The sequence below is a fragment of the Cololabis saira genome, chromosome 12, assembly GCF_033807715.1.
Source record: "Cololabis saira isolate AMF1-May2022 chromosome 12, fColSai1.1, whole genome shotgun sequence".
Lineage (NCBI taxonomy): Eukaryota > Metazoa > Chordata > Actinopteri > Beloniformes > Belonidae > Cololabis > Cololabis saira.
The window spans coordinates 13487947-13503370 of NC_084598.1; the positions used below are offsets into that span (position 1 = coordinate 13487947).

At 45.4% G+C, this 15424-nt stretch overlaps 1 protein-coding gene across 1 annotated transcript; it reads right to left on the minus strand.

Annotated features, from left to right (window-relative positions):
* Positions 1–70: 70 nt before the first annotated feature.
* On the minus strand, positions 71–14437 carry rcc2 (regulator of chromosome condensation 2). Its single transcript, XM_061735597.1, has 13 exons — positions 14251–14437; positions 11073–11287; positions 10504–10597; positions 7495–7638; positions 7005–7136; positions 5129–5217; positions 4892–5006; positions 3361–3527; positions 3089–3269; positions 2900–3005; positions 2723–2795; positions 2565–2642; positions 71–1099 (listed from the first exon to the last, which is right to left on the minus strand). The coding sequence occupies exons 2-13, from the start codon at positions 11271–11273 to the stop codon at positions 995–997; spliced, it is 1485 nt and encodes a 494-aa protein (XP_061591581.1). The 5' UTR covers positions 11274–11287; positions 14251–14437; the 3' UTR covers positions 71–994.
* Between the last annotated feature and the right edge of the window lie 987 nt (positions 14438–15424).

Sequence of the window (15424 nt, forward strand, 5' to 3'; positions counted from 1 at the left end):
GTTGTTGGGGTGTTTGTCGGTAGCATCCGTGCATGAAGGCCTCACGACCACAAACAGGAAAGAAACCCAGTCTGAATTTACATGAATCTTTATTTAATCATTGCAATGGAAACAAAAACAAGACTTTATCCATAAAAAAACAAAAAGCAATAAAGACAGAACTCCCCTGTTTTTTGAAACGAGGACGTGCCTTTCTCACCAGCGCACCACGGAACCAGTCCCCGACAGCACGGCCGTGGTTCTGGAAGGTCCGACCTGCCTGTGAAACCGCTTTGAGCGTTTTGAATAGGTAATCAAATTGGCGAGACGAGAGCGGCAGACGCTGGTCTTTGGAAAGCCTGAGACGAGCATCCTTGATGCAAAACCGAGGGAAGAACAAAAGGAATGTAACATCGGGCGAGTGCACTAACGCAGAACATCGTGTTCCACAATCCTGACTGGAACCAGCGGCACCACCGAGCTCGCACTGACACCACCCAAATCAACGATCCTCCCTAGAACGCGACTTCCATACCCTGAACGAAGACGTAGAAAAAGGCACAGGTATGGAGTGTTGGTCTCTGAAAAGCCCTCAGTGGGAAAAGACTGAAGGTCCTGCTATAGCACCAGAAAACACGACAACTAGAAGTTCAAATAAAGAAACAAAGAACAGAAGAACTAGAGACGTAAATGTTTGATAATCACAAAAACTGGACTTTTTTTTTTTCCCTCTTATTTTTTTTTGGGATGCACGACTGCTGGGTGTGAAGTGCTCAGAGCGGAGGATTGTGGGAGGTGATTTATCTTGACATGTGAGAACCGGAGCGTCCAGACCTCCTGTATGTCTCCAGTCCCATCTTCTCTGATTCAAGTGTCCAAATCGGTGTGGAGCCAGTTTGCTGGTAGTTGAGATGTCTTGTGCGCACCTCTCCCCTGAACTCAACCGCCCCACTGGGGAGCAGCGCTGGACTCTGCTCCGGTGAAACGGGTTGAGGGTTGCCGGCTGGAGAGCCAATCAGATTGTTCGGGGGTTGTACTCGGGCAGCTTTTTCAGCCTCTCCTGTTCCTGCTCCGTGTCCTGTCTGGCGATGACCAGCGAGTGGGAGTAGCCCATCATCACCTGCAGAGACACACCGGGAAGTTAGCTGCGTCACCTCAGGAGTCATCTTTATTTTATCAGTCAGCTGATGTACATTTGACTTGTGAACTGAGAAAAGTTAGTTTACATAAACTTCAAAAGATCCAAGTTTTTCCTTTTTTCAACCGCAAAACACAAAGAAAGAACCGGTTCCACCCCGGGAAAATTGGTGCTACGCTGGCATGGCCAGGATAAGGTACCGACTGAAACACTTTGGTTTAATTTCCATGAGAAGACATCGTTGGCTGGTGTTAATGGATCCCACACAAACTCCTGGGATCTTGTTGCGGCTTCTCTATCCAAACTTTTGTGAGCCGCTACTGACCGGGTCAACACAGTCAAAAACAAAAGTTTGGATAGAGAAGCCGCAACAATATCTGTAAACATGAATGATTAGGTCAAAAAACTGTCCCGCTTCCCGATCTCACACTCTTCCCTTCATCTGCAGGTGTCACTAATCACTCATTAAATCACTGCAGACGCTCTGACACAAAAAAGGAAGGGCGAAGACAAGGCAACAAACAAACAAAAAATGATTCCTTCTGAACTTATCCGTCCATAATATACAACACAAACAACACCATGCCCCCACAAACCAATTCATATACACCTCCTTTCAAATAAAGGATTAATTAAATAAAGCATAATTAGACTAACCAAGATTAATTTTGGCCTCAACAGATGTTCATACCAGTTAACAACAAGCGTTACTGAACGCTGCGAGAAGCGTCTCTGGCCTTGTTAACCAACACGACCTGATGTTGCAGCCTTTCACGCTTTTGTGGATCCCGTTTAAAAAGACGAATATAAATCCCGTCTGTAGCCGCGTTCTAACGATGGCTGGTGTTTATAAACGTTATCTTTTCGCTGCATTCACAATAGTCGTTTTAAATGGAATTTAATAGTTTAATAATCTTCATTATTGAGCTTGTTAGCATGTTCTAGTCTCACATGCTGGAGTTTGTGGATCCCGCTCTAAACGGCAGGTAGAGATCCCGTTGTCAGCAGCCTTCAGAAATGCCGTCAGCACATCGATGAGCGTTCACAAACACTGACTATAACCATGACATTAACAAGCCGCTACTGAAGGAAACCGCTGACATCTGCACCTTTTGTGAAGCGTGTTCTTCTGTGCGTATAAAAAAGCGAACCAGTCCTTTAAGGGTTCCTAAGCAGAAGCTCTGATCTGGATCTAGCCCCGGCATGAAGTTAGTCGATGAGGTTTAACAGACATCTCTACCTGCATTTTGAACGCTCTAAATGAGACTTTAAGGTGATGTGATTAGGATTTTCATGAGTCACCAAGTCAACATTCCTGCGAGCTTCACTTTTACAGAAAAAATATCAAAACCCGCAGCTTTTAAGGCACAGCGGTAAAGATGACACAAAGAAGCATCTTCAGGTCAATGCTGTCATGCAAGCTCACTTGTGATTGAACACTAGTTACCTGCTCGATGTAGACGCCATCCAAGGTCTTCACCTCCTGGGCAGTTGTGGAGGATTTGGGTTTGTTGTCTCCATATCCCTGAAAAACCAGTGACAGAATGCAATTACGGCCTCGTCCTGACTGATAATCAAAACAGCCAACAAGAACAGAGACGCTACCAGCTCTCCAAACGTGGGCGAGGGGCCCCAGCTGATTGTGCTCTCGTCTGCTGCGATGATGATGCTGCTCTTTCTGGGAAACACAAACAAACTCAGTTATGTTTTCAGAGTTGACCAGACCAACACGACTCGTTTGGATGACTAGGTCACCGACGTGGCGTGACGTATCAGACTCACCCACACCCCAGACTGCGGATCTTCCACCCACACAGATCCTGCACAGCTTTAGGGTACATGGTGGACTCTCTGGAAGTGTTTGTCACCCCCCAGAAGAAAAGCCCCCCTGCAAAACACCGGTGAGTGTAGAGGTTAGACGCAGGTGCTGCAGGATCTGAGTCCCTGTAGTGCGATGTGCTCTTTTCTCACCCATCTCATTGAGGGCGAAGGAACACTGGTATCCGGTATAAATCTGAGCGGCGCCGCGTCCGGGAAAGTCAAACAGCTTGACGAGGCGAGGCACCATCTCATCCTTCTGCTCCGTGTGTCCGAGACGCCCGTAACCGCCGAAACCCCAGCTGAAAACTCGCTTCTGAGAGTCCAACACCAGCTGCACACAGACAACGCAGAGGATTGAGCGCACCGTCACGGGTGTGTGAAGCCCGCCAGGACCACTGCGGTCACTGCCAGTGTGTCGTTACCGTGTGGTTGGATCCGCAGGCCACGTCGCGGACCACGACGTTGGGAACAGGCATAACCTGGCCGTCCTTAGACTTCTCAATGAAGATGGCGACACGTCGAGCGATGAGCTCACAGTCGAACTCGATACGCTGGGCACGAGCTATGAACTTCCCATCGCTGTTGTGGCCTGGAATGACAGATGAGGTGTCAAGAACATGGAATTGTTTAAATGACAAATATTTAACTCGCTGCAATTTATAAAACAAGGCACAGCATGACGTCTCGCACACGTAGACACATTTGTTGGTATCCTTCTGTTAAAGAGAATAACCCACAATTTTCACTGAAATAAAATCACGGTTACTCTCAGTGACACAGGTATTCCTGGCCACTCCTCCTGAACAGCCGTCTCCACCTGTAGACAGGTGTTCTGGTCCTCCAGGTGTCTCAGGTCTGAAGGTTTCTTCTCCAGTTGCAGGTTCCAGATGTTTCCCCAGATGTTCAACAGGATCAGGACTCCCAGAAAGGACACTTCAGAACCGTCCAGTGTCTTGTTTCTGAGTGGTTCTAGTTGTGCGTTTTGGATCATCATCCTGCTGGAGGACCGGTCACCTGCCACTGAGACCAAGCTTTCTGACACTGTGCAGCACATTTGTCTCCTGAAGAGCTTGATGGTCTGGAGATTTCATCGTACCGGTACCAGACGCAGCAAAGCGGCTCCAGAACAGAACCGAGCCTCTTCCATGTTTCACAGCAGATAAAAAATCCGACAGCACTCTCTTAAAGTACAAAACTTTAATATGGTTTAAATCACTGATCACTCGCTGAGGACGGCTGTAAGCTGAAACGCGTCCGATTTCCTGCTGCTGTGCAGTGATTTAAACCATATTAATTATTATAAGTTTTGTACTTTAAGAGAGTGCTGTCGGATTTTCGTTTTTTGGACTGGCCCCCGGTGACTTTTACTCTTTTTTGAGTGAGCACGCCAAGTCTGCCGATCACAGCAGATACACTCTTCCTTTCTTTGAAGGCTTCATTTTTGCGTCTGTGAACATAGAGCTGATGTGACTTCTCAAAAAGCTCCAGCTGTCTCATCTATCCAGAGGACAATCTCCCAGAAGCTCTGAGGTTTGTCAAAACGGACTTTGACAAAATCCAGTCTGGATATATGTTATGATTGGAGTCCTCCTCTGGTGGTCCACTTTGGTTCAAACGGTGATGGATGGTGTGATCTGACACCGATGGATCTTGGAGGTTGTTCTGGACTGTTCGGCTTCGATTCATATCATGCCTATTCAGTTCAATATCAGTGTCCTTGTCTCCACATCCAGGGACGTTGTACCGTGGAGTCTGAACCTCTTAATAAAATGTCCAACTGCAGTCACAGGAACATCCAGCTGCTCGGAGAGTCTTCTGGACTTTACCTTTCAACATGCTTGTCTCTAATTTTCTAATCATGAACACCATGATACGAAACAGCAGAGTGATGACCTTTGACCCTTTACCGTGGGGAATATGCCTCTCACACACACACACACACACACAGCTTACCCAGTTGCCCGTACTCTGGACATCCAAAGGAGTACAGGTTCCCTTTGCAGTCCACCACCATGGAGAACTCGGCACCACAGGACACCTTCACCAGAGGCTGTCCGTTGTAGGAAATCTAGGAGAGACACAATCACACCCTTGAGAGGCCGGTGTTGTCCCCCGAGGATCACAACTACATGTTGATCTGTGGCCCCACATGGTCACAGTTCCAGGTTAATGGTGAGACTGGGACCTTACCGGTGCTGGAGTTAGGACGGCGTCGGTCTGATTGCCTTGGCCAAGCTGGCCGAGCTTGTTCTCGCCAAAAGAATACGCAGTACCATCCTCTGAGGAGACAGAACCACATGGAGAACCATTGGTTTACATTTACAGGATGGTTAAATGTGGATTTCATCTGTACTGACAATCCCCCTCTGGTCACCAGTAATATCTCATTAGTTTTACTTAATATTTGTGGGGACAGTTTGACCATTTTAACTTCAATTTTAATGAAAGGACAAGGCAAATTCTTTAAGCAGTTTAAAGCAACTAAATATCACTGAAATAAGCTAATGTGTTTGACTTACACACTACCCTATGTCTGTGAAGAGATAAGTGCAAAAATATTCAGAACCTGTTTTTGAGTGTTTGGCTCCTTTATAAGACGACTTGATGCAAATATAGATCTACTGTGCATGTTACAATTCATAAATGATTGATACTTAAACATGAAGTGAACACATCCACGTCTCACGACCCGTTTGCACGTGTTGAATATGAGTCACAGCGGAGCATTTAGCGTGACGAGATGCAGTGCAGTAACTTAAATACATAATCAAAGTCCATTAGTCATCACTCCTTTAGGAACAAATTAGGAAAAAGGGATGACAGGAAACTGGAATGAAGGCGAGGACAAACTTCTCCAGAGACACTAGTGATCAAAGCTGAAGCAGCTGTGGGGGCGAGAGTTTCATATGAGGCTGTCGAGGGTTGTGCAGCCGAAGGGGGGGGGTCCACTGGAGAAGAAAGGAAGGGAAAGGGGTTTTATCTCAGCTTTTCCTGATTCAGGAGCAGCTTAGCAGTGAGCGGCAGAGCTCCTGATCCAAACTGCTTTAATTCCTGCAGATCTGAGAGTAGCTTCAATATAAAAGAAACGAGACATGTGACGGGAACAGCCAACTTCCAACTGAAGAGGAGAGAAGCCCTTGAAGCAGAAGTGAAACACTGAAAATCAAGTAGTACGGCTGGGAAATTATGTCATATTTCACATTTTCACCATGAGGTTGCAGCCATCTTTAAAGAGAACCACATGTGACGTCAAACACGGTTCGTCTCGGACCTGCTCCGTTCTTCACCGGTTTCAGGTGACGTTGCATATGGATGGAAAGGGTCAAAAATGATAAGAAACTCATTTTGTATTCCCCGAGAAGCTCACATGAGTGACTCTGAACAAAAGACCAGAGTGAACATGTCTTATCTCTTTCTTCCTCTGAGCCTCGGCTGCTCCCCCGTCGGCCCACCACATTGAAACACGGTGATCCACCTGTGGGACCATCATGAAGAGGCTGCAGTGACCACTTCAAGTGTTCTGTCTATCAGGAGAAGGGAGGCTTTGGCGATTGGGGGAAGATTGTTTTTCTACATCACAAACCATCTGAAGCCAGACGCTGTGATAGCAGCGTTCAACTTCAACAGCTGCAGTGACGGGAATAGGAACAGACCAGTCTGCTGAACCGACACCACCGAGACAGGAAACTTTGCTTAAACTTGCTTCTATCCATATAGCTTAATTCATTAGGTGTAGGAAGATGGAGATGGGGAGCGGGTGGTGTGTGATACATCTATTATAGGATAATGTTAACTAACTAACTTGTCTGAGCCAATCACCTGTTCTTTGGTGATCTTTATGGGTTACAGATTTTAGGTATTCTTTTCCCCAAAAACCAGGAAAAGGGATAATATTGTGTTCATAAAATGTTAGAATATAACATTATTCAAACTGTGAAATTAAATTTGAATCCCTGAAACGATAAAAAGTCTGGATATGAGAGCCCTCCCACCACTCATTTCACTTGAAGATACTGCACATAAGTAGATTTCTCTGGCTTTAATTGGACCTCTTGGCTGCGCCTACCTGTCAGTGCCAGAGTGTGATTGCGTCCGCAGGCTGCAGAAACGATCACATGATCAGCCAGGCCCTCGATCAACTTGGGAGCCTCCAGGCGTTTTGTGTCGCCGTGGCCCAGCTGCCCCTTGTCATTACGACCTGAGGAGAAAGGAAGCACAAACAGCTCAGAGCTAAATAAGTCACTCTGGAAGACAGAAACTCAAACTCAAAATGTAGTCAAGTTAAATGAAAAGTGTTGTTTGCCTTTGGTTAGCTTTTCTCCTCTACTTTACCACTCAATGCAATCTTCATACGCGTGTGTGTGTGTGTGTGTGTGTGTGTGTACCTTTTAAATTGTTTATTTTATTTCTTTTACAGTTGTGGTCCTCCATAAAACTTATGCTCACATCATTTCCTCATGAAAGAAACTCACTAGTCAAGTTCCCTAGTAAATTAAAACTTGGTATGAGTGAATTCTGATTCCGGTGGACGAGTGAACCGTCCTGGTGAAACGTACCCCAGCTCCAGAGCTTCCCCTCGGTGGTCATGAGGAGACTGTGTGCCGAGCAGGGACCAGACACCACGCAGGCCACCTGGACATCATTCAGACACCCGTAACGGTGAGGACCCCACAGATTCTGGCCCAGGTTGCGGAAAGCAGCTGAAAAAAAAAAAAGAGACTGTTAATTAAAAAAAGAGGTACCCATAAAGTCTGTGAAAAACGACTATATGTTAATTTTGTCTCTTAAATTCAGTTTGTGCAGACTGAGCTTTCAGTTTGAAGGCAGAGCCTCGTGTCGGCCCACATCTTCGTTTACTTTCCAACTAAGCTACATCAGCCGATTGGCTGCTGATGGAAATCAATAAAGGGAATTGGGCTGAACTTACGGAAATAAATTACAAACATCTAAACATTGTGGTATGTCTCAGTAGTGCTGCTCGCTAGATTTATGTCTAAATGCAATAATCGTCAATACAAAAAGTACAGAAGAAGCCATTAGAAACTTCAGTCTGCCGAGTGTTCACACTTGTCTCTCTTCTTTGTTTTAAATTAGAAAGCAATAGGTTTGCTTAAGGCTCGTATCAATATGCATTATCTGTACCAATACTGGTATCGATAAAATTCTAAAGAATATCTAAAACTGGCTCCACCGGACAATAACATCATCCTTGTCAGAGCTGTTACTTGAACCAAACTACATGCACTTTAAATTCAAAAACTCCAGGAAAAAGCGTGTATTTTGATGCTCTATAAAATTATAATGCGTGCAGTGCTCTGGTAGGCACAACATCTCAGCCATCTGTGGAAGATCTTTGTCTATGCAGCTGCTCCTTGCCGACATCCCCAACCCCCATCCAATTTCAACAAAGCAGGTTTATCAGTGTGTACCAGAGGAGCGCGGCGAGGATGCAGTAAGGCGATGTGCAGCCTCGAGCATCAGAGGGCCTGCTGCAGGCAGAGCATGCATGCATATGAAAAGACATTACTGTCACAATCAATTAAGGGAACGCATGGGCTCTGACACATATGTGGCCTGCGCCTAACAAAGAAACATATGCACACGTAGCATGTGGTCACGCTCGGTCTTTTCATCCTCCATTTCAGACACAATGTAGAACCTGATCAATCCTTTATTGATTCTGTCTGGCTCTACACATCCTGTGTGTTCACCACAGTGAGGGTTCAGGAAAACACTCCCGTCGAGGCCACAGAACCCCAACACAAAACCACAACACGGAGCTCACCGGCCTCATCAAAACCATCAGCCACCAGTTTAGGGGGCATCACATTCTCCCCCGGTATGTCTGTCTTAGATTAGTCTCCTACTACGATAAACCTTTTGTCGAGACTCGTTTCTGTGGAATCGAACACGTTTGGGAGATTTTTAAGTTCATTTCAAGCTGTCTGTTGTCTGAGTTGAGTTTAGATTAGTCTGTTCCCATTTTACTGAAAGAAACAGTCACACATACAAACATACTTAAGATAATGGATATAAAACTACTACGGTACTTTTATATTGAGGTACATCTCAAGGATTAACGTGTACAGGAAAAGCTTCAGTTATGAGCTGTAACTATTGGACATGAACATAAATTATCCACCCACCACGTTCCTCTGAGTTATCTTGAAATACAATACAACCCTTTTCACATGCGAGACATGTGACGTGTGATGTCACCCAGTCATTAGTCAGTTGCTTTAATGTTCATCGCAGTCTCATTCAAACAAGATTGTGAGAGTGAAATAGTGTTGCACGTTCACAATCATTTCTGATTTAGATAAAGTTATCTGACTTACACAGCTCACGCATGTCTGAATGAAGAGCGGTTTAATCACGTGCAGCGTAGAAGTAGATTGAAGCAGCTGAAAATATACATTTTCCCTAAAACTCTAAATGAACAGCACTTTACTAGTTAGGCTTCAACTGAACTGCAGAGACAGCATTTTAATAAACTCTTATGTCATCCAAGTACTCCATCTCCACCGCCACCGTTTGTCAAAGCTGTCAAACTTCAAAGTGCTCATCAAGTTACAGTTTCGCCATAAAATAAAGATTAAAAAAACAAGCTACATTATCAAACGAAATAGCAGGTGGGGGTTGAAAAATAATGATATGCAAGTAGAGCACACGCTGCAGCTCAAACATTTTTAATCAGTTTTTGCTCTTTGATTTGACTATAATGATGAAGGGGGGAAAATTCCTGCTGCAGCTAATTATCATTAAGTAAAACCACAGAGGAGGAAAATCTGTACGGCTCGTTTCATTCTGCTTATTCAAGGAAGGACTGACGTGTGTCTTAGCGTCCGGGGTGTAAGTACAGACAACTGGCAGTTAAAAATCGATAGATGCATTGTGGCTACACCTCTGATCCAGCAGCAGCAGTTGTGTCGGAGCCAAACTGGCATGTGTGCAAGGGCAAATACAGCAGAAAAACAGCGCTCTTAGACGCAACACAGTTGTCCCTCAGCTGATTCCACGATGCTGGCATGCTGTGTGACCCAAAAAAAAAAAAACACACACACACACTGGTGCCACTCTTATCTGTGTGTTTGGTCTGGAAGGACTGCTGCAACAGCAGGAGCTCAATGAGGACATTTTTCGGTACCGATATGGCTGAGGTGCTTTGTGAAAAGGGGTTTGTGGATTCTCTGTAAATGGACAAACTGTGGCAATGCTGCGAGAACAAGAGGAAGCTGCTGGGTTTCTTCACTGCACGGAGAAAGACGTCCAAAATTAAGCCACATCTGGTGCTCGCTGCAGAATGACAACTGCACTCACTGAACTTTAAAAATCCTGAAAACAGACGGAGAAGCTTTGCAAAGCTATTTATGGAGATTTTATTCTCCTGAATTCCGAATGAATAATTTAAAAAGGCATTTATATAATACATCACGTTTGTAATTGGATTCTTCGCTGTAATGGGGAATGCAAATCAAACGTCGATGAGACAAAGAGACGGTTTCTTCAAACGCATTCATGCGTCCTTTTCTCGCCTAAAGTTAACATTTGAGAAAACATTTTACCTTGTTGCTTGGGGACCTCCTTTCGTCCAATCAAATCCCAGTTAGTTGCTCCAAAAACGAGCAGCTGACCTTTAACCTTTGGGCACTCAAGTTTCTGTAGAAAGAACACAAATCAGAATAAGTTGCTTACACTTCAAACTGGTTCAAAAGCTTCACTAATGTAAATATGAGAATGCTCATGTTTGGGGGAAACCTTATTTCTTTCAATATTCACATCAGGAAGTACTTCTTTAACACGCTGTTTAGTGAACACTTAATCCAACAAACCAAGAATGTCCCTTTATCAGAAGCAGATAAAAGAAGAAGTAAAGTCTGCGCCCAGGGCCAGACTCTGCTACACGTGGAAGAAACAATCCTAAAAAGAAGTGCTGATTCGCTGACTGTCATTATCATCGTCACAAGTTAAAAAATAAATCCTGCCACCACATCATCTGTTTAAATGTCCAATCTTTCCATCGTCTGCAATTTACTTACCCTACACAGAACTGGGGGTCACATATTACAGACAAAAACAAAGTAAATAGACGTTGACATCTAAAATAAGTCCACTTTTGGGAAAAAAGACTTACTATTTTCTCTTTGACGTCGTCTGCTACCGTGACCGGCTGGAGACCGGACTTGGTGGCGGGCTTGCCAGGTTTCTTGTTGTTCTCTTGCTCGAAGTCAAACTCATCGTCACTGCTGAAGTCCCTCTCTTTCCTTTTCCCACTTGCCCTCTTCCTCTTCACCCCTCCGTTCCCTGAGACGTCTGTCACCTTCTTTCGCGGCATCTTTCAGTCAGAAGCTGTGTCAGTGGTACAAAGATGCAGAGGTCAGGTTATGTAAAGTGGAGGAGTTCAGACGTGACGTGAAGCTGGAATCTTCAATGAAAATGATCAGGGAAATGCTGAGCCACCACAGAAAAAAAATACATAGATTTAAAATGGTAAAGACAAAACGAGTTGATTACGTTCACCGGTGTAGGAGGGATTGTATAACACAGCAAGATAAAAACAAAGGTATCTTTGCGTCCTCAAGACAACACTAAAGGCTGAATTAAGGTTCTGCGTTAAACCAACCTACGCCGCTGCCGTGACGCCGTCATGAACCCTTCTCCGTCGCCGCGGTGCAATACCCCCCCAGAGCGCCGCTAGTTGATACTTTGTTTAGCTTCTGTTTTTTTTTCCCCGGTCAGGGTGAATCAAAGAGATAAGGACACCTATTGTGCAAAAAAACTAAACAACCCCCCCTCCCCAAACAAAGAAAGCACTGAAAGTTCACCACTTCTTCATGAACCGGAACCGCGTTGCTACCAAGCAAACCAATCACAGCCCTCTCGGTCTGCGTCGCCACATTTTTTGGGAGGTACGCGTCAGGCTACAGCGGAGTCTCTGCCTTGATTTAACGCGGATCCATAATTCAGGCTTACGGCTTGTCTTGATGCCAAAGAAACAGTTACTGGGACCCGATCCGGGCAACCTTTGGCACTTATAGCCAAGTTATTTCAGCGGCAACCACTATGCGGGCCAGATGTGGCCCAGAGGTCACCAACCCGGCCCACTTTGGGTTGTAGTAGTGTTGTATGAGCCAGATGTGGCCCTGCACCTTTCACTTTTTAAAAAATTGTATATATGTTAATAAGAGCTGTCATTTGTCTATTGCCTATTTACTATTACCTATTCACTGTAGAGCAGGGGTGTCCAAAGTCGGTCCTCGAGGGCCGGTGTCCTGCAGGTTTTAGATGTTTCCCTGCTTCAGCACACCGTGATAAAAGTAGCTGTGTCACCAACAGAGCTGTCCAGACCTTGATGGCAAGCTGGTGACGACCATTAATTTGATTCAGGTGTGTTGATGCAAGGAGACATCTAAAACATGCAGGACACCAGCCCCCGAGGACAAACTTTGGACACCCCTGCTGTAGAGTGAGCGAAAATAACAGAGTCAAATGCCATCGGTGCGTCTGAAATGCCATACTAAACAGTATATACTCAAAAAGTATACCGTACTTAAATTCGGCACACTTTTGAGTAAATATCAGGAGTATGCATTAATTCGGACGTACTACTCAGCGCACACGTCACTTCCTGACGTTGGGAGGAAGTGACCTGTCACAGCAGCAGCAGCAGCGCCGCTCCGCTATTTCCCATTTATCCCGGCCGAAACAAGATTACATTATATACGAATATTTTAATATTATATAATAATATTATACTTATGACATATATACGTATCACTTAGCAACCAAACACCGCTGCATTGCATTGCGGGAAGTTTCTGCTTGGCTAGTATCCACAAATCCATGAGTATGGATAGTACATACTATTGAGTACGTTCTAATGTTTCGGACCCACTAAAAAAATCTCACATACTCATTTTGCATACTCATTAGGGTATGCGATTTCGGACGCAGCCCATATCTTGTCTGACCTGACCTGGCCAAATAAAAATGATTCTGATGTCTGCTTTGATAAAGATGACTCCAAGTATCTTATGGTTTCTTTTTTTCAGACAAAGTTCTAACTTCTGACCTTCAGACTGACCGACTAAGGAGTCAGAACTTTGTCTGAAGAAAAGAAACCATGAGATATCAATCTGAAGACATGATGAACACAGTACAACGATGACTCCAGGTGTAGTGAGGACCACACGTGGCCTGGGGGGGCAGATGACCCCAGGACGGTCCGTGTCTGGTGGATCTGGACCTGGACCCACCAGTCCAGGCCAACCGGACCAACAAAGACCAGTCCAGATGTGGTTCTGGTCTGTGACGTCACCACGCGGATGCTGCACATTAACACGACGATAATAAATAATGAAAAGCTCCTGAGGTGAATTATTAAACAGAAACTTCCACCGTCGGATTCGTCGTTACATCGCGTTTCCGCGCGTCGCCTGCAGAGGAAACAACCGGACCAGTCTTTAAAGTGAATAACAGTGGAATAAGCGGGACCAGGGCGGCGGTACCGGGTCTGGTCCCACCCTGGACCCGCTGGTCCCCCGGTTCCCGGTCCTCCCGCCCATCAGAACCAGCAGAACCAGCACCAGGAGAACTGGTCCGGGTAGCCCGGTGGCTGCAGGACATGTGAGCGCTAGCCTCGCTAGCCTCTTTGTTCCACCCGGGGTTCGCACTGTTTCTGCTGCTTTACCAAAACATGCTCCCTAAAGGGGTTTATACCTTTGTAGAGCTACAGTTTTACTGTGTTTTACTCCCTAAACCACTCCCTTTCCCCCCCAAGTGCTCCTTGTCTCTTGCCAGGCCTTTATTGTAAATAAGAATGTTCTTAATGACCTGCCTGGTTAAATAAAGGAGAATGACTGAATGAATATCAAATAAAGCCCTAGAATTGTTGTTTTTTCCCTCTTTGTCGCATAATATTCACAAAGTGTAATGCCTTCATGTCATGGGTAGTGTATTTTGAAGGATCAAACACTCAACATCCCATATTATCATGTTACATCGTGATAGAAATGATGGACGTTGCAATCAAACTTTGAGAATCCGCTGTGCGCATGCGCAGACCCACAAAGTAGCATTTCTCGGCGGGTAGCAAGAATCGACAGAACACCCGGCACCAGAGCCCCGGTACCGGCCCGGCGGCTCCGTTCCGAACCCCCGGCCGAGCCCCCGCCGCGGGGAGGCCGCCTGCCGGCGGGGAAACCCCCCCCGACCCACCCGGAGACCCGGGTCGTCGACGGACCGGCGGAGCTAGCGTCCCCCGCTAAACACTTACATAAACCCAGCGATAACAACTAAACTTTTACCAATACCTGTGTTTGAGGGCTCCAATCTCCGTCTGGTGGACCAGGGGATCCTCCCGGGGCGGTGGTGGGGGTCTGGTGAGGCGGGTTGAGGGTGATAGTAGACGGAGTACCGGCGGCTCCTGATCCAGCTCTCTGTCCGTCTCCGGGTTGATTGATTTGAACAAAAGAAGCTGCAGTCTGCTTTCACACCACGTGGTCTGCTCCAGTATTCATACAGGAAACACGCACTGGCCCGACACACGCAGCCCAGCCCGACCCCAGCTCGGGGGGGGAGCTGCTCTCAGGCTCAGGAAAAGTTTGGAGAAACTTTCACAAATACCCAACACGTGGAATAAAGCCTGAATTATGGTTCTGCGTTAAAGCGACGCAGAGTTTACGGCGTAGGGGTGTGCGTCGCCGCGTACCATACGCCGTAGTGCTCTGCGTTGTTGTAACGCGGAACCATAAATCAGCCTTAATAATACTGTGAGAGTCAGAAAATAGTCATAAAATGGCATTGAGCTCATAAAGTAATTTTTTTCTGTTTTACTACAACTGTAACCTACAGTCATGGCTTTTGAGGCACAAATAAGTTTTCTACAGACTTTCTGTTTGCACTCTTGTTACTTTTTATTGTTATTTATTTACCGGTAACCAAGAAAAGAAACCCATTGAGATTAAAAATCTCTTATGCAAGGGTGTCCTGGCCAAGAGGCAGCACAAGATTTCAGATATTAAAATTTACAGAGGTGTGATGTGAAATATTAAAATCAAATAAAATCAAATGAAACAAAAATTGGAAATCATTTAAAACAGTTACAGATCAGAGATGCTGTCTCAAGTGCACTCATTCTAGACTTAAAATCACTCAGTGGAATAAGTTCTGTTATTTTTAGATCCTTTTGAAGTCTGTTCCATGTATAAGGGGGAGAGTATGTGAATGCTCCTTTTCCTTGCTCTGTGCGCACACATGGAACAGAAAGCAATAAATGATCATTAGAGCGTAGTCCATAATGATCAGTGTATGTGTATGTGTATCCTCAGTGTATGTTATTGCACTAAAAATGTGCACTATTACAGAAAAGAGGTGTATAATCCAGGTGCCATAAAGTAAAAATCCTGTCCAGCAGTTGTTCCAACCCTCTGAAGAAGCATGTAAAGACAATGCTACACAATTTCTGCTGTTTGCAAGATGGGAATT

Bases quoted from the DNA above. Each gene is read 5' to 3' on its own strand.
- rcc2 (XM_061735597.1), bottom strand. From the start codon at position 11,273: ATGCCGCGAAAGAAGGTGACAGACGTCTCAGGGAACGGAGGGGTGAAG. The intron at 7,639-10,503 runs GTAAAATGTTTT...TTTTTTTTTCAG, and splicing joins GGAGGTCCCCAAGCAACAAG to CTGCTTTCCGCAACCTGGGC. The intron at 3,006-3,088 runs GTGAGAAAAGAG...GGTGTTTTGCAG, and splicing joins CTTCGCCCTCAATGAGATGG to GGGGGCTTTTCTTCTGGGGG.